The 22,045-nt window shown below is 50.0% G+C and overlaps 1 protein-coding gene across 4 annotated transcripts in view; it reads left to right on the forward strand.

The window, feature by feature from the left end:
- The first annotated feature begins 229 nt into the window (after positions 1-229).
- Positions 230-22,045, forward strand: part of HEG1 (heart development protein with EGF like domains 1) — an 82,911-nt gene continuing 61,095 nt past the window's right edge. The window contains exon 1 of one of the 4 annotated variants that reach the window (XM_049710332.1): positions 230-694. In XM_049710332.1, the coding sequence (XP_049566289.1) occupies positions 421-694 (274 nt within the window). In that variant the 5' untranslated portion in view covers positions 230-420. The remainder of the gene's footprint in view (positions 695-22,045) is intronic. The other 3 variants (XM_033403865.2, XM_033403863.2, XM_033403864.2) reach the window with 3 other exon arrangements.

A 22,045-nucleotide genomic window follows, 5' to 3' on the forward strand; every position in this document is an offset into this window, starting at 1 on the left:
GTCTGTTTGTGTGTGTGTCTATGTGTGTGTGCCCGAGGTTGCCGGCTCCAAGGACCTCCCCCCGCGGTCCCAGGCCGGCGCTCGCGGGCCCGGCCCCCGCCCCCTTCCTGCCCTCTCCCCGCCCCCGGCCCGGCCGCGCTCGGCCGGTGATGTCAACCCGAGGAGGAGCCGCCCGCCCCGCGACCCGCCCGGGCTAATCAGCATGTAGCGGCGCCGGGGCCGCCTCCGCCGCGCCCGCCCGGCCCCCGGCCTCCCTCCTGCGGCTCCCCACAACTTTTGAGGCGGGGACCGCGCTCTCAGCCTCACTTCGCTCACTTCCCCGGCCCCGGGCAGCACCCGCCGCTCGCTTCCCTCGCACCCGCGCCCGCCCCGCGCCCGCCCCGCGCGCCGGGCATGTGAGCGCGGGCGGGCGCCGCCACCATGGCCTCGCCGCCGCCTCCGCTCCTGCTGCTGCTGCTGCCGCTGCTGCTGCTGCTGCTGCTGCCGCCGGCCGCCCCCGGGACGCGGGGCCAGCCGCCCTCTCCGGGAGGCGCGGGGCCGGCGGGGTCGCCCGAGCCCGGCCCCGAGCGCGAGCTGCCGCCGCCCCCGGAGCGCCACGGGCCCGCGCCCCCCGGCCACCGCCAGACGACCACTGCGCCGGGCGCCGCGACGCGGCTGGGACCCTCGGGCCGGGCCCCCGGAGTCAGGAGCGCGGGTGAGTGAGAGCCGGGGACTGGCGCCGCGCGAGCCTCGGGCTGGGGGCGTGGGCGCGCCCGGGGCCGCATCCCCCGCCCTAGGCCCCGGCGCCGCTCGACCCCGGAGGGGGCTCCGCTTCCCCGGGGCGCGCTGGGACCCAGCGCGGGGGGGCCGGGCGGGAGGGCAGTGAGCTGGGAGAGTGGTTTCCTAGCCGCTTTCGCGGGTGGCTGGACTTGGGGGTGTGACCATCCTGTTCTTCCCCCCATCCCCTTGGAAGAAAACTTATCTCCCATGGTGTACCCCGGACCCCATATACACCTACCTTAAAAGAAATAAATTTTTTAAAAATCCACACCTTCAGAAAGCACCTCTCCCACTTCGGAGGTGATAACGTCCGACGGGTCCATTCCCCAATCCCATTCTTCTCCTATAGATACAGAAATAGGCCTCTTCTGGTACAGAGCCTGACTTTCAAATTTAAATAACTGATTTTTTTAAAGGGTTCTAGCCCTGAGGATATTTGTAAAGGACAAAGGATGTAGTTGGAAACCAAACACTCTGCTGGCTCTCTCTAAAGCAGAGAGACTCCAGGAACTGTGTGGAGATGGGGCTCCAAGGTGAAGCCCAGCAAGGCAGACGCTGCCACAGGGCTGTCCCCGAGCCTTTCCTCCCCTTTCCTTTCCCCGTGAGCTGGGGCTCCATGCACAGCCCCCGCCTGTCGACTCAGAGGGACCTGCCCTCTCTCCTCCGGACGTTTTTATTCAGTTCCTTCTTTGGGTCTGTAAGAAATGCTAAGGACTGAGTGGAATTCCAACCGTAATACCATTGTGACCTTGGGGATGTCACCTCTTTTGATCTCAGTCTGTCCATCTGTGAAATGGCAGTAATGATCCCTGCTCTTCCCAGCCTCCTGGTGATGATGTGACAAAATGAAAGTAAAAATAAGTGGAAAGTGCTTTGAACAAAGCCAGCAATGCGGTGGCGTAAGCCACTGCCTTCCCGTGAGTGACACAAGGCATACGTTCTCGCGGGTTGTCCGGAGAAGCCAGGTCGCTTGAAACAGTAGGTGTTGTCTTGGAGTTTAGGTGAAGGCTGAGAAGATTTCATCTTTCTGATGGATACTTCATTTAAGTCTCTCGTATCACACAAACTTTCGGGGATAGGAATTAGCTTGCTTCGTTGCACCTAGGGATGCTTCCTCTAATTAAATAAGAAAAAAGCTTTAAAAAAAACCCCATCAGATCCTCCAGTAGAAACTCAATTCCACATTCAGTAGTAATCCCGTCATTGCAGATGCCTTGTCCTCGTGAACTTCTCCCTCACTGGCACAAGATTGAGACACTGAGGAACTGTAAGGGAAGAGAGAGGGGAAGGAAGCTTCCAGACCTACGAGAGACATAGTCACCATGACTGCAACTCTAGGTGACTTACAACATCCATCATTTTAATTTCCACAGGAAGGAATCAAAAACATAAAAGACAATATTTCCTGGCTTTCTCACACTACAAGAGTAACCAAAGAATACTGTGCAGAAATTTGTGCATCTTCTAAATGGGAAGTGGAGTGCAGGGGATTGAGACCATCTCAGGAACTAAAAGCAGTTTCTCTGGCTGGAAGTCAGGCTTTCTTAGCTGTAGGGCCTGATCTTGTTAGTGGAGGGGTGGGAGTGATGCTGACTTGCGGGGGGCCTGGCTGGATGAGGCTGGTACAGGAGTCTCCCTCCTTCTCTCGTGGCTGAGAATCCCCACACATCACAGCTAGGTGTCACAGGGAGAGAGACAGTGGAGGCAGTTGGCTTAGGGACTCAGCAGGTAAGAGTTGGGGCTGATCTCCCTTGCTGGTCACAGACACCCCTCTCCCCCCAACGCCATATATGGGCCACACTTCCTCACAGGTGTGGCAGGTAACTGCTAATCTTGGCTTTGCAACCTTCCCAGTTACAAAGATTCATTAGGGGAGGTGAGAGCAATGGAGATTTCAGGTGCGTGAGGCTCTGGGGGAATGCACCTGAGAGTCCCAGAGAGCAGGTAGGCAGGAGCTGGGGTTGTCCAAAACTTCTCTTACCTAAGAGGATCTCCCCTGGGACCACCACCCCCTCCCCCGCACTGTGCACAGACACCACCCAAGGAGTGTCTGCACTTCACCTGAGCTAAGGCGAGATCTCAGGTAGGATGTTAGGAAGGTGAGATGAGAAAAGAGGAAATTGATTACCTGTTGAAAACTTCTAGAAGCTACCAACATGGCTTAGGATTCAGGCAGGACCTGTGCTGCTTTTCTGGTGGTGGCCCACATCACGTCACTTAGAGGGAAAAAGAAACAATGAACAAGAAAGCATCCAGTGATTTCAGTGAGTCCATGTTTCCTAAATAACCTCTGAGATTTTCTCTGGACCCTTTTCGATCGGCCACCATGTATCACAAGGTGCAATCAGTTATTTCCCGAGGCAGCCAAGTCTCAACACTGCAGGGGCCTCCGGAAGCCCTCTGGTCCACACAGTGTCCCATGTGGTTATCTGCCCTCTCGGCACCCCTGACAGATGGCCACCCAGGCTCTGCACCAATCTTTTAATGTTTGGGGAGGTGCATAACAGCAAGCTGCTGGTTATGAGCCCTGAGTCTTAACAAATAAGGTGCTTCGTTTGATCGTTGGGGAAACTGCCTGTAGCCCCTTGCGTTGCGGAGATGCTGGTGGTCAGTGCTTGGTCCTCATGGCCTGGGCTTCCAAATATGATGTCAACAGCAGGGACCAGAGAATGTCCTTTTCTTCCCTGGGGCCGTTTCTAGCCCCTTAAGCTCCTGGCAGGGTTCAAGGTTCTCACTGTTGAGTAACCGTGCTTGCGTTCTGTCTGTCGGTTGTTTGCCTGCCTTAGACCTCAAGTCCCTGGATGGCAGCACTGCCCCCCTTTGTTTGGCCTTTGATAAGCTTTTGCACCCACCTGTCACCCGCGGGCCGTTAAGCTAAACTTGTTGCTGGTGTTTCAGCCTGTGGCGGTAGAGAGGATGCCAAGTCCTCGAGGTTTCCTTTTTCTTGCTATTTTTGTTTTTGTTTTGAACACCTCAGGGCTTGTGAGCCACAGTTCTGCGTGCTTAAGTGGATACGCTTTGACTTTCGTACTTCACAGTCCGCGCTTTCGCTCTGAGATCCGCAGATGAGCACGGGGGTGGGGAAGAGGAGGCCTAAGTCATAATGAAAATCAGTGCAGAAGGAAAGCACTTTCCCACCCAAAGGGGAAATGACGCTAACGAGCTGAGCAGCCAGACCAAGGAATAATAATCTGAGAAAAATGCAGCTCCCTGGAGTAAAGGAAGCGCCGTGAGCCCAGCCCCTTCTGGGCTGTTACATAGCTGTCCCCTGAGTTGCTGTAACTTTGTGGGCCAACTTGTCATTTAGCTTTAGCTGAGGGGGAACCCTTACACAGTGCAGTGAAGGTCTGGGCCGAACAGGAGGCAGCCCCCTGGCACGAGAGGGAGCTTTCCTCCGGGCATGTCCTGGCCGAGGCTGGCGGCGGCGGTGGGGGGGATTTCTGAGAAGCCCTCTTGCTTTGATGGAGGGTGCCCCAAATAGAAGGAGGGATGTGGGGAAAGGGACTCATCCTGGCCCGTGTGTGTTTAAAAGCCACGTCCTTTTAACTTCATGCTTGCAAATGCTGAACAGCTGTTTCCTGCCGGAGAGCTGAATGGTGTGGGTAGGGTGAAAATGAAAGGTGTTTGCTGCCCAGCTAGCCAGTTACTGCACCCCTAGTCCTGGACAGCTGGGGAAGGAGCCTCTGCCCTCCCAGTGATCCCCTCTGCCTTCCAGCAGCCCTGCCCAGCTGGCTGAAAACGGTGTGCTCAGAATTGGCCTGTTGTCTCAGAGCTGCTCAGAAAGAAAGCAAAGCACAGATGGCAGTTGAAGTTTCTGAGCCCTTATTGCCTCCTTCAGTGGCTGCCCTCCGTCCCCACCCCCTTTTGTGTGAACGGGAGGTTTCAGCTGCAATAAATGTGCCCCCCTTCAAGAATCCTAAGGAAGGAAGCAACAGGGGAGGAGATCAGTTTTGCTCCCTCTTTGACTTCTAGCCTTTGAGCACCTGTGTGGTTGAAACTTATTCCTCGTCCCATTTAACCCTCAAAACAACCCTGTGAGGGATATCACTGCCCTTTTACAGCCGTGGGAACTGAAGCCTGGTGATGTTAGATCAGACAGTAAACGGAGGAGGAGGAATTTAAATCGATTTGACCAAATCCGTTTGCTCATTCCACAGTATCATGCAGCCTCAGTTTTCTCATGGGTTAAATGGGGTGAGAGTTGCCTAGATCTCTAAGATCCTCTCCAGAGGATCTTAGATCCTTGCTCTTGCCCTTTTTTCAAGAGTGAGGACTGTAGGATTGGGATGAGAGACAGAATGAGGAGGTGGCAGTAGTAGTGGGGACAACCTGCAGAGGAGAGATCTTATAAACGAAGATGGGACTGCAAGTCTTTCTACATGTGTAAGATGGTATTTTATTTGGAGATTGTGAATTACGCCCTGTTTCTATGCCAATCCATAAGGTTATTGATGCCAGAGGTAGCTACATTCATTAGCAACCAAACTGAAATGAATTGGTGATGTTCTCAATGGGCTCTCCTGGGAACAGGGCTGGTATTCTGAGGAAGTGTTATGAGTACTTATTCAGTAGGAGGAGACGTCAAATGGTTGCCTGCTCAGAGGCTGTAAAATTGTTTCCTTTTTAACTTCTATGCCCTCTTCTACCCACTCATCGTGCATCTCGAGCAGGTAGGAACGAAGATGTTTCTGTCCTGTCTTCTCTCTCTTCTTTTGTTGGAGTGTGGTACGTGACTCAGTCTGCATCATGTTTGACTGATCTGTAAATCAGAAAATATGTACAGAGCTCTTTCTCTGTGTGAGGAGCTGTGCCAGGTGGCAGGGAGGGTGAGGTGCAAGTCTGCCGTGCCCCCAGGGAACATGCAGTCTTGTTGGAGCGCAAGATCCAGATGTCTAAAAGGTGAGATGATGTTGCACGAGTGACTCGTCGATGAACGAGTGTCACGAGATCACACTGACCCAGGGAATGGTGCGGATGGAGATGGGCTGCGGCACGCAAAGACGGAGAGACGGATGGGGCCGGCAGCCCAGGGAGACACGTTGGGGAGAAGGAAAGAGTTGCTTGGATGTGGATAGACAGAGAGGGCAAAATCCCAAATATTGAAACGCTCAAGATGTTGTAAATGCAGGTTAACAGCCAGGAAGGCGGGGGGAGAGGACTTGGGGAGACTAGTTAGGCTCCAGCGTAACTGGAGTCATTAGACGGGGCTAGAAAGGAGGATGGGGTCAGATTGGGAAGGCGGCCGTGTTTGTCTCGCGCACGTTGAGGAGCCCCTGAGGGCTCGTGAGAAAGGAGCGGTATCGTTTTCTTGTTCAGTGTTCATTGTGCTTGGTGCTGAAGCCTCATGGATGAATCACATACAGATCTGCCCTTACTACAGCCCAGCAGTCATTTCAGAGATATCAGAGTGCTGGGGGGCAGTATATTGACACTCTGGGAGGAAAAGGGTGAAAACAGAGCAGGACGAGAATGTAGGGGAGCGGAAATTGAAAGGGAGCGATGCAAGGGCCCAGGCAGGAGGACCCGCTGACCGCCTGGCTGCAGGTGTGACGGGGGCGCGGTGGATGGAGAGGAGCTGGTTTGCGCCAGTTGAGGTGCCTTCACCGTAAACACTGCAGCCTGTCCCGGTGAAGCCTTCCTTGGCCAGTTGAGAATGCAGAACTGAACTCGGACGAGGTCAGGGCTGATTCAGCCTGGAGGGTGAGCCCCAGCAGCAGGGAACGTCACGGGAGAAGAGGCAGCCAGCTCTGACCGGGTGGAGAACATCCAGCATAGATGGTGAGGAAGAAGCAGTGCCGGGCAAGGGGTCAGGCCGGCCTGAGGGGGCCGTGAGGGCCTGGCAGCTTGGGGGCTGGCTGTGGGCGGGCAGGTGATTAGAGTTAGTGCACAGTGTATGCATAAAAGGCAACGGTCTTAGGGGCAGGACAGGAATAAAGATGCAGACGTAGAGAATGGACTTGAGGACACGGGGAGGGGGAAGGGTAAGCTGGGACAAAGTGAGAGAGTGGCATGGACATATATACACTACCAAATGTAAAACGGATAGCTAGTGGGAAGCAGCCGCATAGCACAGGGAGATCAGCTTGGTGCTTTGTGACCACCTAGAGGGGTGGGATAGGGAGGGTGGGAGGGAGGCTCAAGAGGGAGGAGAATGGGGATGGATGTATATGTATAGCTGATTCACTTGGTTATACAGCAGAAGCTAACACACCATTGTAAAGCAATTATACTCCAATAAAGATGTTAAAAAAAAGGCGATGGTCTGTGAAGGAACGGGTAAGCTAAGGTGTATCTGCTGGGTCTTGTCTCATCTGCGTACTGTCCCAGTTGAAAGGAAAAGGGGGATGGGGAGAATGAGGCTGAGGGCAGGCCCCTGGCTTTCATTCTGAGAATTTGTGGGAGCCTTTAGGAGAGCAGGAAGAAGCCTGTTTACTGTGTGGGAGATGGCAGACGTTGGTCTCCCTGGGCAAAGTTTAACAGTGACGTGAAAGAGGAAAAAAGTCAGAGACCTAGAACCCTTGATTCCCACCCGCAAACCCATTGTTGACTCCCAGATCCTCCCATGTCAGGAGTTGACAACACCATCCACCTAGTTACTTAAAGGAGAAGCCTAAAAGCCGCCCTCCGTGCTTTTTGTCCTCACCCTCTACATCTTTGTGTGTGTGCGTGTGCGTGCACGTGCGTGTGTGTGTGTGTGTGTGTGGTTACTCCAGTTGCTTCTGTTTCCAGAATATATCCCGAATCTGCCCTCTTCATCTCCGCTGCTCTTTTCCGTTCTCTCTGCATCCACTCATGCTCTCCCTCTACTTCATGCTCACAGCAGCCAGTGTGCTTCTTAAAATGTAATTCAGGTCACCTCGCTCTCCGGCTGAACACCCTCCGACGGCTTTGCTGTTGTGCTGAGATAAAATCACACAAGGTCAGCAGGTCTGAGCCTGCTAGCTCTCTGGCCTCTTGTCACTCCACTCCCGTCCTAACCCACCAGACTGTTGTTTCTACATGCCCAGCTCCTTCCTGTCCTGGAGACGAGGCACAGGGTGTCCCCGGGCTCTAGTGGAACCAGCCTTGCCGGCAGAGGGAGCAGCCAGTGCACATGCCCCAAGGCTGGAATGAGCTTGCATGTTTCAGGATGGAGAGAAGGGAGGCCGCGGTGACTGGGTCATGTGGGACCAGGAGGAGGCGGTGAGGAGGGCAGACCGTCTTCTAGGCCCCAGGAGGGGTGTTAAGCAGAGGAGTGATGTGGAGAATAGACTGTGGGAAGCCAGGGCTAGTTGAGGGCCTGACACGTTGTAAATACTCATGGATTTGTGGAATAAACGATTGCTTCATGTGTGAGAGTGGGAGGTGGGAAGAGGGATGCGTGCTCGCAGTACTGTCTCTGTGACAGAGCTGTCCTCACATTCCTGGATCAGCAAAACACAGGGTCGGCAACCCAACACCTCCCTCCTGCTTTACCCCCCAGTGCGGTAGGACAGTGGACTGGACAGTCTTCTCCAGGGGAGGGAGAGGGCAGAGGGGCTGCTGGTGGAGCCCCTGCATCCTTGCTGTGGGGTGTGGTGTGGTCGGGGTCCGTGGCTGGGGAGCTGCTGTGGCGGGATCTCTGGAGACCAGGGTTTGGATGCACGTTTCGGGAGTGTTCGCCGTTTGCTTCTTGTGTTCCCGCTTCCCTTGTTCGCCCAGGAGCTGTCAGAGGGTGAGGATGCTTCTCCCTCATCAGGCAGGGGCCCCTCCTCCCTGACGTTTGTTTCCCCTGCCAGAGCAGGGACCCTCAGGCCAGAGATGCCTGGCTTGCCGTCAGTCAACAGTGAGGCCATGAGGTGACATTTTTAACTTAGGCTCAGGATGAAGTGCTAGCATTCGGTACTTCCAAGCTGCATGGTTGTCTTTCCTTTTTAAATGTTTGTGGTTTTTTCCTGATTATAAGAGTTAATATATGTTTATCATATAACATTTGGAAATTATAGAGAAGTAAAAACAACAAATAAATTATCACCCATATTCCAACTACTAGAAGTGTATTAAAATATTAGCAATTGTTATTATTTCTCATTTACATGGAATATAAAGTTATCTAACTATATCCATTTATCTGTCTACATATCAATCCATGTGTATAGCCTTATGAATTTCCAGAATAGATACTATTCCAGTCTATGGTCACTTTTTTCTAGCTATTTCTTTATTGGATATGTAGACTGTTTTCAGTTTTTCATTGTCATAAATAATGCTGTGACTAAGTATCTTTGTGCAAAGATTTTTGTATTTATATCTGATTATTTGCTGAACGTTAATTCCTGGATGTGGATAATTTTAAGATCCTTGGCAGTACTACCAAATGGCCCCTTTGAATTGTACCAGATTATACTTTCACCAGCAAGTTGAGGAGAAGATGTTTCTGTGGGTGACTGACTGTGCAGGGCATCTGACAAGCAGGAAGTTTGGTGGACACTGCTGAGGGAAGCGGGTCCCTCCAGAACAGGCTGGCAAGCTGTCCACCACGCTGTGTCCAGGGAGCCTGCATCTGGGAAGGGAGGTAGCCTAGCACAGTGCCTTGGCTAAGTGACCAGGCGGAAGGGAAATACAGTATTTTAGAAGGAACTAGAATACAGAATTGGGGATGGGGCAAGAGGATGCAACAGGGACTTTGCATCTTTCTAAATTAGAGTCATTTCATTGGCAATAATTGATCCCTTAAATTGTGGAGTACTGGGCAAAATTAGTGTTTTGTTTGGGGTCTATAAGAGCGCTTTGAGAATTCTCTTTACGTTCAGAAAATCCTACATCCTCAGGATTAGAAAGGACCTTAGAAGATCCATCTTTATTCATTAAATGATAGGCTTATGTCCAAAATAAGGAGGAAGAAGAAGACTCTCGATTTCGTTTTAGGGCTCTCACTCTTTTGCCCCATCTACCCTGGTTGATTCCCAGCCGGAGTCAGTAATTTCACTTTGTGCTCAGAAACTTTTGGATTCTTTGTTCAGGGTGCGATGCAAGATGTGAGGTCCCCTTAGATTGGGAGATTATCTGACAAATCCAAATGCGTCCAACGAATGATGTGATGGGGGCAGCTCATAGACATAGGTATTCCTGGAAAGGTTCTAGAAACCGGTGAAGCAGTTTCACAACCATCACAGTGACAGAGCTGTAGTTGGGGGTAGAAATGGTGCTCCAGCAACTGGAGTGGCTAGAGGTGAAAACTGGTCCAAAAGGTCCGGGGTCAAGTTTTAGCTCTGGCATTTAGTCACCATGTGACTTTGGGCCTATCGCTTCCCCCCGGGCCTCCATTTCTTTATGAAATGATGGTCCATCCCATGCTAAAAGCTCCCTTTCTGAGAGGGCCCATCTTTACCCTGTGAACACCTCTCGACTTCCCTGATGCTGGTATAAAATGTGAGGAGGTTCAACACCAGGCTCCCCAGCTTGAGGTCCAGGAGCTTTCGGAGCCTGTGTGAGGGACAGGGAAGGGCCGCGCGGTGGCTCTGAACGTGCACTTGTGAGCCCACTAGACCTGCAGCTCCTTGGGAGGAAGCAGTAGGTCTTATCCCTCTTTGTGCCCTAGCGCCCAGCACAGGCCCTGTCCAGCCTGCCCGGGTACTACTGCAGAAGCACCTGCACCACCACGTGGTCAAGGGCTCCTGGTACAAGATCTCTTAAGGAGCCGGCAAGGCTATAGAGGCTGTTCAAAATGCACACATTGCTTTTGAGCTATATTTTGGTTTGGGGTACGTGAACTTCATGCCATGTGAGTGTGTGAGGAAAGCTGGCAGGTCAGATGGTGTAGGAAGCAGGCAAGGCTCTGTGTTCCCAGTTCCTGGAGTTGCTGGGAGCGCTGGAGGGGAGGCTCTCAACTCACTGGAGACCCTGAATAACAGCAGGCCCCACCTCTCTGGGCTGGGGGGGAGCTGGGCTGCTGGAGGCAAGGAGATGGATTTGATAAGTTTGACAAGTTTGTGCTCGATGTCTTTGATAAGTTGGGAGACGAAGACCAGGGAGGAAGACGGGTGACGAGAAGAGGGCAGAGGCCAAGGTCAAGCTCTCCAGCTGGCCCTGCGCCATCCTGGGCGTCTGAACTGAGGCGGTCACATTGGAGGGAAGGAGTCGCAAGGATATGGAAGAGGGACACCCGGTAGTAATCTGGTGGGATTTTTGTTCTTTGGGCAAGGTCATGACTAGTGATTACCATATGTTAGGCTAGTATTGAAAACCACTCCATTTTCCTTCCCCGGGTGGTAGGAGGAGATGGAAGCAGCTTCAACGTGGGGATGAGTGTCACTCCTGTAGCCTCTGGGGCCACCAGGACGTTTGTTGATGCCATGGGTGAGCCCTTCTGGGATCATCTTTTGCCGGGTGTGGAGGAGAGGCCTCCTGGCTTTGCAGTCACAGACCTGGGGAGGTCCTGGCTGGGGGGTCAGATAGCCTCAGTCCAAACCCTAACAGTGCCACTGGCCAGCTGTGGGACCCTGGTCGGTTATTCAGCCTCTCTGCACCTTCAGGTTCTCATCTGTCAAATGGGCTATTAACAGGCCCCGCTCAGGGAATATAGTGTCGTGATCCCCTGTGGAGCAGATTGTGAGGTGCCTGGGCAGCAGAGCTCTATAAATACTGGCCACAACGACTCTCCCGAAACCAATGTCTATTAATACTGACCATTGTATTGGTGACAACGCACCCTTCACCTCCAGGCTCATTGGCCAGGGGACAAGTTCTGAATGCAAAGGGCTCAAGGCCACCTTCCAAGGACCTCTGTTACCTAGTCCGCTCTCACCCTGGACCCCTGCCAACTTCACCTGTGGTCTTCTAGAACTCTCTCTCTCCTTAGCTTCAGAGAAAAGAGCAAGATTTGAAGTCAGAAAAACTCAGTGCCACAGCCCTTGCCTATAATCATCTGAGGAGACCCAGTTAACACACGTGAAGCAATTAGGATTCAACAAAAACATAATATGAGGTATATGTGACCCCAAAATAATAAGCCTTTGAAAATCAGTCATAGTTAGACCTCTATGGCCAGTGAGTGTTCCCCTCCAGGTCAGAACCTTTGGAGGTTATTGACACGCCTCCAAAGTGTTTGAAGGAGTTGGGAGCTACCTTTAGAACCAGTGTGTGGGGCACAAGTGACTCACTGCTGAAGTTTTGCAGTTAAATCTCCTCCTGGATCCAAAGTGGGTTCACTCATCTTGATCGCCTTCATCAGTCACTAGATTGGGCTTTGAATTTGTGTCTGTGTCCAAAATAATCTAAACGCCTTATCAAGGGATGAAAAAATTGTCGTTATCCAGGAGAGTCAAGAGAATAATATTCTGCAGGCTCTATTGAAAATCAGAGATTTTAAGAATACAGCTCGAGCAATGACAGCATTGTTGGAATAAGTGTGGTCTTGATGGGACCTCCTTGAAGGGGATCAGACTCACTGGGTAGGTGAATTCTTGTGGTTTGCTAGGAATTATTTATAGTATAGTTGTGCCTTGTGGTAATGGAATGCCGCTGGCAGAGCTGGGAAGACAGATGCCAGTGGTGGCTCCAGGGCTCTGACGGGGTCAGAGGACTTCTGCTCTTAACTCCTTTGCTTTCTAGGTATGTGGCACTGGGCAGCTGCCTAACATCCACCTTTCCTTATGTTAAAAATGAAGGTGATAATGTCTATTCTGCTTCCTTAACAAGGCTTTTGAGGAGAAGCAGATATAATTATGACTCTGAAACCACGTTTAAATGTAGACATAGCAAGTAATGAGTTATAATACAATGAACTGACTGTGACCTTGGGCGAGCTGTTTCATCTCTGAGCCAACTTCCATATCTGTAAAATGGAGAGGATAATACCAGTTGTGTCCACCTCACGGTGTTGTTGTAGGGGTGAAATGAATCAATCCACGTGGACGAGCTTCGTAAACATGCATGTGCTGCGTATGGGTTAGTCATTAATGCTCCCCTGGAACACATCGGGCAGTATCATTACTCTAAGTGAGGTGGGGCTCTATGGAGAAGGTAGATGCAGGAGGTGAGAAGAAAGTGGGAGAACATTCTATGAAGTCTCAGTGGCCTTTTTCAAGCCTCCTTCTCTTTGTCCTCTCAGCTGGCACTGGCTAAATAGCTCCTTCCCATCTCTGCCCCTCCCACCAAATGGGATGTTCCTCACAGCTCTGCCCTTGGCCTTCTCCCTCCAACTCAGTGAAGTGAACATTTATTGAGCATCTCCTGTGAGCCATAGTCTCTCATAAGGGACACAGAAATGGGATCGTGTAAGTTATAATTGTATAACAAGGTAAAACAGTAGTGTTGAGGGAGAGAGTTGTCTCTGGGAAGGCTTCCTGGAGGTGGTGGCCTCTGAGCTGGGTGTGAGAAATGAGTCAGATTTCGCCAGAAGGCCAAGGGGAAGGAAGCAGGGCACTCTAGGTAGGAGGACTGCAGGAAGGAAGGCATGGAGGGAAGACAGCAGGGCTTCACCTGTTTTCTCTGAGGGGGAGATCCTCCTCTTTCTTCTCTGCAGAAACCCAGTTCCAAGCCTTCAGCCACCAGTCAGACATTGACACATTCGTTTATCCTGCTTCACTTTCAACAGCACAGATAGCGGTTATAAACGCAGACATGTCTCCCTTTCCTCCCCTAGACCCGACCACCCTTTGCCTGATAATGGTCCTGTTAATCTCTCCATTGCACATTCGAAACCTCCATCATCTTTGTCTCATTGCCTTTTCTCACTCACAGGTAATAAGTGTGGACTCTTCCCTCCCTTCGTTCCTCCCATCCTCCCTTTCTTCCTTCCTCCTCCTAAATCCCATCACTTGTTAATCAGATGGAATTAAGTACACATAATTCCATTTGGACAGTGGGTGACCTAGGCTGTCAAGGCGTGTCACCCCATTTGGGTTGTGAAGCCGCAGTGTGGACCCCGGAGTCCCTTGGAGGTCATCCTGGAAGCACACCAGGAGGTCCTCCTCAGCCCTTTCCTGTTTCCCTTTCAGAAGCTGTCTTTGTTTTGCTCCTTCCTCTCCTATCCTTCATTCTTTATTTCTGTCTTTTTAAATTGATCTTTGGAGTCAGACAGACCTGGGTTGATACCAAGCGCTACTGTTTGCTGTGCAACCTTGGCCAATTGACTTATCTCACTATACCTCAGTGTCCTTATCAGAAAATAAGGATAATAATGGTACCTACCTCCCAGGATTGCCAAGAGGATTAACGGGGACGGTCCCTGCGAAATGCTGAGCACGTGCCTGCAGGGAGCAAGTGCTCCCCTCATTTGGCTGCCATAATAATAGCCAATCATTACCCTACTCTGGTGGGCATCTTTTTAAAAAACATTCTCCCTAGCTTTATTTCTCCCTCCCTCTGTAAGTTTCCCCCTTTTATTTCTCTTTTCAGCCCCCTTCCTTTCTTCTCCCTCTATTTTATCTTTTTTCTTCACTGGCTGTGGCATACAACTTGATTTTTTAAATAATGGTTATGTTTGAATCGAGTGTCATGTTTCCCAATCTTAATTTTAAAAGGCTATCAGTAAACCTTTAATGTATCTTCTGAAATAGATTTTACTTAAACCCCTGCGGGCTCCTCGCGTTCCCACGCTGAGCCCGCCCCTCCCCCCCCCGGCCCCCGCCCCCCGGCCCCCGTCCCCCGTCCCTTGAGAGGCAGTGACCTTGGCGACCACCTTCCTCCCCTTCCCCAGTCCAGGCCTCAGCATCGGTCCAATGTGTACATTTGCTAATGCTGTAAACTTTCCAGACAAATGATGCTTCTCTGGTTTCCTTAAAGTCCTGGGCCACTTCTTACAAGTCAGTGGAGTAAATGGACCCCAGAACGTGTAAAGGCACCGGCGTCTGGCTCAGTTCGCCCGCCGCCCCGGTAGCGGCGCTTCCTGCCCCCTTCCCACGCCTCTCCCCCTTCCTCCTCGGAACCAGGATGTTTTCCTTGCCTCTTTATTGTTTCACTAACCTGGCAGGCCTCCTTTGGTGGAGCCCTGCCACCAGGCTTCCTCTTTGGGTGTGAGCGAATGTCAGGGTGACCTCGCGGGAGGCAGGGAGGCTGGCTCCCCGGGCTCCCACCCCCGGCCCCGACCTTCACCTCTGCCGCCGCTTGCTTCTGCCTCTTTCTCAAAACTGCCTCTTTGCTAAGGAGCCTCTTCTTCAGCCCCTCCATGGGCGTTTATTTTTCAGAGGGTAAGAGGGGCAAAGAAAACCGAGGCACAAGGTATAGGCCCCCCACAGAAAGCCTTTTTGTTTACTTATTTAATTGAATGGGAATCTTCTGACCTTTGACCCTAGGTCTGTTTCTCAAGGTCCTTTTTTTTTCCCCTTAAACCTATAGAATTATTTTTAAAGCAAGGAGCATGAGGTCATACCAAGGTCCTTCATCTTTCATTCCTGCCTGGATAGGCAGCCTCTTTCCTTAGTGCCCCTGAGGCCGCCTCAGGGGTGATTCCCTTTCTGGAAGCTTGACCCCAGACCCAGGGGCCCCAGGTCAGCCGACTCTGGGTCACGGCTCAGCCTTTTGTCCTGGAGGATGGGCATCTGGACAAAAGCTCACTCTCTCATGGGGAGGGGAGGATAATGTGCCTTGTAAACTTCATGCTTTTCATTACGAGGGGCTGTTCCAGGGGAATCTTTTTAAAAATCACATCATCGGAGTTTAAGTCCAAACACTTCTCAATGTGTATGTTTTTTCTTGGGGCCGCTCCTTTCAGGGTAAGAACAAGGAAGGAAACGAAACTCCCCGAGAGCCCTGGACAGTCCAGATCGAGAGCTGAGTCTTTTGTTCACACAAACTCATTTGGCTCCTAAATGTCCTCCACCCAGAATCATTACATCCGCAGCAGCGTTTCAAAACACTGCCCAGAGTGGCCGAGCTGAGTAGGCGGCTGCCTTTCTGGTGAGGTTGCAGCCACCCTCCCCCCGAGCGCCCAAGGTTCCTGCCTGCCCCAAAATATCCTGCCGCCGGCCATCTGGCCTGAAATCCCCCTCATTTGGAGGATTCCTGGGGTGCAGACAGTGAGGCCATGAGGGCTCTGCTATGGAAGGCCGGGGGTGTTTGGAGGAGGGGGCGGCAGCTGGGGGAGGGAGGATGGGATTCTGGTCTTAGCCCTGTGCCTTCCAGACTCCCCGGGCGCCCCCTCTGCCTTGCTGGGCCGCTTCCTACACTCCAGCAGCACCACAGGGATTTATTCCCGTGGTTCAGCTCTCTTGGAAGCAGGAAGCTCCTTGGAGCAGATTCTACCGTGTCTTGTGTGTGGTTGCTGCTCAGTAAATATATGCATTTTTTATTGTGGTAAAATATATGTAATGTAACGTTTACCATTTTTACCACTTTAAGTGTACAATTCACTGGCATTGATTACGTTCACAATGTTATACAAGCATCACCACCACCCATTTCCAGAAAGTTTTCGTTTTCCAAATAGAAACTCATTAAGTAATAATTCCCCATTCCTCCCTCCCTCCAGCCCCTGCTAACCTCTATTCTACTTTCTGTCTCTATGACTTTACCTATTCTAGGTACCTCAGATAAGTGGACATATGTAATATTTTTCCTTTTGCGTTTGGCTCATTTCACTTACCATAATGTTTTCAAGGTTCACCCATGTTGTAACATGTGTCGGAATTTCCTTCCCTTGTAAGGCTGAATAATATTCCATTGTATGCATATACCACATTTTGTTTATCCATCTACCCGTTGATGGGCACTTGGGTTGCTTCCACCTTTTGGCTATTGTGAATAATGCTGCTATGAACGTGGGTATACACGTATCTGATTCCCTGCTGTCAGTTCTTTTGTATATATGCCTAGCAGTGGAATTGCCGGAACAGCTGGTAATTCTATGTCTCAGTTTTTGAGGAACCACCAAAATGTTTTCTGCAGTAACTGCATCATTTTACATTCCCACCAGCAAAGCACTTAGGTTCCAATTTCTCCACATCCTTGCTAACACTTCTTATTTTTCATTTTTGTGATAATAGCTATCCTAATGAGTGTGAAAGTGAACATTTAAAAAAATTTGTAAATGCCACTCACTGACCACATTGTGGATTTGGAACTGTTACTACCCCTTTGGGCCCCAGTCCTGTCACATGAGGGTCAGAGTAGTTGGTTGCTGGGGTCCCTGAGGACAGAGGTCGCCTCTGGAGAGGGATGGGGGTACCACAGACAACCCAGCCGATTTCCCAATTCTGCCCAGAATGAATGATGCAAAGCCCTGTGGGTGCTAGCTGGCGAAGCAGGCCACACACACCATCCATTAGTTTGGGAAGAGCTGGCTGAACTTCCCTCTTGGTCCATCCTGGTGTCCATGTGGGTGTGTTAATTAGGAAAGATACTGGAATGAAAGAGCTGGCCTCTAGTCTCTGCTCTGCCACTTATTTTCTGGGTTATTCTGGGCGAGTGACCTCAGTACTGAGCCTCAGTCAGTTTTTTTCTTCTATAAGATGGTGAAAGAATTCCTATCCTACCTGCCACTCAGAATGTCAGGATCTAACAGGATAACTTAGCCCCCCCGAAATTATCCTGTAAAAAGTGCTTTGCAGTTGTGATCGTGTGGGATTTCTTAAGTTCATCTCTGAGAATAGGAGCCTAATTTCCTTCTCCCTTAAAGTTCCTGTGAACAGTATCCTCCTCCTCTTGTGGTTTCCACATCCATCACACCAAAGGGATTAAAAAGAAAGGGGCGGGGGGGTGTGTGTGTGACAGTCTCTATCTTTTTAAAGTCTCTTTTCTTCCCTCCCTGTGTGAGCCGTTGAATTTCAGGAAAATCTTTTAAAATTACAAAGAAACCTGCTATCATAGTTCTAAGATACAACCGTGCAGATTCAAGGCACCCAGCTCCACAGCACTCTGAAGAGTGTTTCCCAAGTCGAGGATCCCAGGAAAGCTCCGAGGGGTGGGGGGACAGGAATGGGGAATTCCACAGCTAGGGGTCAGTGTCTCACCTTCCAGAACCTCTCCCTCGTGAACCTTAACCCCTAGCCATCTGACCATCTTCCATCTTCCGAGCGACACTCGGGAAAGTCCTGGGGACTTTGGTTGACTCATCTCTGGACTTTTTGCAGGCCTGGTGTCCATGGCCTCTCTCTGCTGTATCTCTGCATGCACAGCCTTCCTGACTCCTACTTTTAATGTCATCCTGTCCTTCCCTTGTCATCCGTGTGTCTTTCACTGGCTCTTGTTCTCCCGCCAAATTCAAGTTTGCCCCTCAATTCAGTCCTTGACCCCTACTTTCCCCTTCATCTGCCACCTCTTTGTCCTTCCTCCTGATCAATAGCCCACATCTTAACTGCCCGTCACACATTTCCACCTGGAAGTTATAACATCAGCCCAAACTTCATATTTTGAAAACAGGCTTTTCTTCTCCCATAAATTCATTCTCCAGCCAGGCACTACTTCTTTGTTATCATTCTTTTCATTACCCGTGAAATTCATCTCTGAGTTAGAAGCTAATTTCGAAGTCCTCTTGCTCCGTCTTCCAGCTAATAACATGCAGCTGCCGTCAAGCCAAGTCTGTCCGATTCCAAAGCCCACGTGATAGGCACCATCTCGTTCCTCTTAGAAACGGGGTGCAGTGGGGTTTAAGGCTGAAGTTTGGAGGCTGGTGAGACTTTCTTTGGCCCTGCTCATTGGTTAGTGCCTTGGAGGCCCTGTGTCACCGAATAAGTGGGGGTGTGATGGAAGGGGACCTGGGTTCAGATTCTTTTCTCTCTGCTGTTGAGCCTGTGACCTTGAACAATCAATCTTTCTGCCCTCAGTCTCTCCATGTGCCATGACACCTACTTGACCAGCTGTCACGTGCAGCAAATGAGATAACACAGGTGAAAACACTTAGCACTGGGTAGGGAGATCTGAACCTAAATGGAGGGAAACGAAAATAAAGCGCTTGTGCTTCAACACTGTGCCCCAGAAGCGGGAGTGTAGCTGGCGGCATTTGACACGGGGCCGCGCAGCGGTAGATGGTGCAGCATGGGGGCGGCCGGGCCACCGGGAAGAAATTGCCTCTTTGGATGACGGCACACTCCCCGCAAACACCCACTACACTGCTCAGGAACAATGCAAGCTGAAAAACCCCAAATCATGGGGTGGGTGGCGAGGAGTTGACTCTGTAGCAGCTGCTAATTAGGAAATCCTACTCCTGGGCCGTGCTAGCATCCCTGATGTTGTTGGTTCACAAACAGATGTTTTGGAACATTAAGACATTACAGAAGTGGAAGTTGTCAACTTGGGAAAAAAAAACAAAAACAGGCAAAGCAGTACAACTCTCTTGTTAATTTAATCTCCATTCATGGTACAAGGGAAAGTGATGGCCTGACACAGGGGGCTGAGTGCAGAGGGAAGGATGGTATTTCCAGCTCAAAAGACACCTGGGAAATTGGGACATCTAAACTCCAGTATGAGGCTGGTCGGTGTGGCTCGGTTGCCACAGGATGTGAGTGGGGCTTGAGCAATCGCCGCTGACCCTCTGGGGAGAGGGATGGATGAGGTGAGGAGTGCCAGCCTCTCCAGAGCCTCGGGACGCCCCTTCCTAACCCCCAAGGCTGCCCCTGAGTGTCTGGTGGCACACGGCCTCTTCTCTTCACTGCCCAGCTGGCCCAGGCTCCGCAGCCTGAGGCATACCTTCTCCTTTCTCGAGGGCCAATTTCTCTTCTCCACAAAGAGGAAGAGCAGGTTCCCTGATACCTTCCCCTGCATGTGGTAGGTCGCTGTCCAGTCCTGTGCACTTTACTCTGAATTGCTCTCCCGCTCAGGGTTTACACCTGTGCTGAATAGGGAGCCACACCACAAACAGAAATTCAACCACAGGAGCCCTAAACAACTCAGGGCTTCTGTAAGGACTCGTCCTTGGACTAAAGTAAATATTTTAGCGTTTGACTGATTGTTCTTCCTGAGATACAGCCTGGAATGGTGTAAAGCACTTGATGTGCACAATCAAACAAGACCTTGAATGGCAGAGAGTGTGGCCTGGGGTGCTTCCTGCCCCATCCTGCGTGGTTTGTTAATCCCTTTTCTGAGGAACAGTTCATACGCAATCAGAGGAGTAGAGGCACATCCAGAGCTAAACAGGGGGCAGTGGGATACTGTTCTTTTGGAATCCCAGGCCAGTGACATCAGGGGCTTGTCTTGTAAAATTTAATTTTTATTTTTATCAAACTTATGCATGCTTTAAAGATCAAATATGTTTTATAAGGCTATTATAAAAACCCTGACCACTCCTACCATTGTCATTTTCTGCTTCCCACTTTCAGCCCTTTCAACTGATTCTTTTAGGAATTATGTCCATATCTCTAAATCACATGCTTATGTTACTGTTTATCGTTTTTTGTTTTTTTTTTGGTTTTGGTTTTAGGCAATGTTCATTGATTTCTCTCAGTGGAAATTTTATATCATTCCAAGCTCTACCACTTTTATTCTTTAGGGTCAGCTTGAGGAACTTTAAAGTGCATTTTTGACACAGCTTAAAGTTACCTTCTCCAATACAACATGATTCTGATCATCCCCTTCCAACTTATGTGCTATTGTTATCCAGGATTTGCTGTCTTGTTTTCTTCCTTTTTTTAAAAATTTAATTTAATTTATTTTTGGCTGTGTTGGGTCTTCATTGCTGCGTGTGGACTTTAGTTGTGGCGAGCAGGGGGCTACTCTTCGTTGCGGTGCTCGGGCTTCCCATTGTGGTGGCTTCTCTTGTTGCGGAGCACGGGCTCTAGGCACGTGGGCTTCAGTAGTTGTGGTACGCAGGCTCAGTAGTTGTGGCTTGCAGGCTTCAGTAGTTGTGGCTCGTGGGGTCTAGAGCACAGGCTCAGTAGTTGTGGTGCACGGGCTTAGTTGCTCTGCGGCACGTGGGATCTTCCTGGACCAGGGCTTGAACCCATGTGCCCTGCATTGGCAGGCGGATTCTTAGCCACTGCACCACCAGGGAAGTCCGCCATTACCTTTTTGAATATAGCCGTTTCTCCTTTTTCTCATTTCCTCTCCTAGAACTCCAATTAGATATATGTTGGACTTTCTCACTCTATCTTCCTTGTCTTTTCACCTCTTTTTCATAGTTTCTGTATTTTCATATCATCTCAGCATTCTCTTGTCATCTGTCTTGTAATTCTTAATTCTCTTTTCAGCCATATCTAATCTGTTAAGTTTCCTAATTTTAATTATTACTATTTTTTCAATTCTAGAATTTCCATTCAGATTTCTTTCATATATATTGGCCATTATGTATAGTCTCTTTTTCTCTCATTTTCAATTTCTTCTTATCTCTTTTCATGGAGTTTCATTTACTTACATTCTTTGATAATTCTAGTAGTTGAAGTCTTTGCTTGTCTAGTTTGCTGACTTTTGCCTACAGATGCCTTTTTCATGTTTATTTTGTGATTTTTTTTTTTTTACTGTGATCTCTTATTCCCTAGGATTTTATCAGTAAATAATAAAATTGGATTAAAGGTATGTTTATCTAGAGAGAATTCACATTTGTTTCTGCCAAGTACCCAGAGGCACTGTATATCAGGACCACTTTTCCTCCCCAGTAACAGAATATGCGTGTGTGTGTGTGTGTGTGTGTGTGTGTGTGTGTGTGTGTGTGTGTGTGTGTTTTGAGATATAATTTATATACCATAAAATTCAGCCTTTTAAAGTACAGGCATACCTCAGAGATATTGTGGGTTCAATTCCAGACCACTGCAATAAAGCGAATATCACAATAAAGCAAGTCACGTGAAATTTTTGGTTTCCTAGTGCATATAAAAGTTATGTTTAGGGCTTCCCTGGTGGCGCAGTGGTTGAGAGTCCACCTGCTGATGCAGGGGACGCAGGTTCGTGCCCCGGCCTGGGAGGATCCCACGTGCCGCGGAGCGGCTGGGCCCGTGGGCCATGGCCGCTAAGCCTGCTCGTCCGGAGTCTATGCTCTGCGGCGGGAGGGGCCACGGTGGCGAGAGGCACGCGTACCGCAAAAAAAAAAAAAAAAAAAGTTATGTTTAAACCATACTGTAGTATGTTAAGTATGCAATAGCATTATGTCTAAAAGATACAGTGTATGTATCTCAGTTAAAAATAATGCCAATAGACTTGCTTGATACAGGGCTACCACAAACTTTGAATTTGTAAAAGATGCAGTATCTGTGAGGCACAATAAAATGAGGTATGCCTGTATATAGTTCACTCGTTTTTAGTGTATTCACAAGGTTCAGGACTACTGTTTTAAAAATTTTAATTTTATTGGGGTATACTTGATTTACAGTGTTGTTAATTTCAGGTGTACAGCAAAGTGATTCAGTTATACATATATATATATTCATTCTTTTTTAGATTCTTTTCTCTTATAGGTTAT

Source organism: Orcinus orca, chromosome 5 (genome assembly GCF_937001465.1).
Source record: "Orcinus orca chromosome 5, mOrcOrc1.1, whole genome shotgun sequence".
Classification (NCBI taxonomy): Eukaryota; Metazoa; Chordata; class Mammalia; order Artiodactyla; family Delphinidae; genus Orcinus; species Orcinus orca.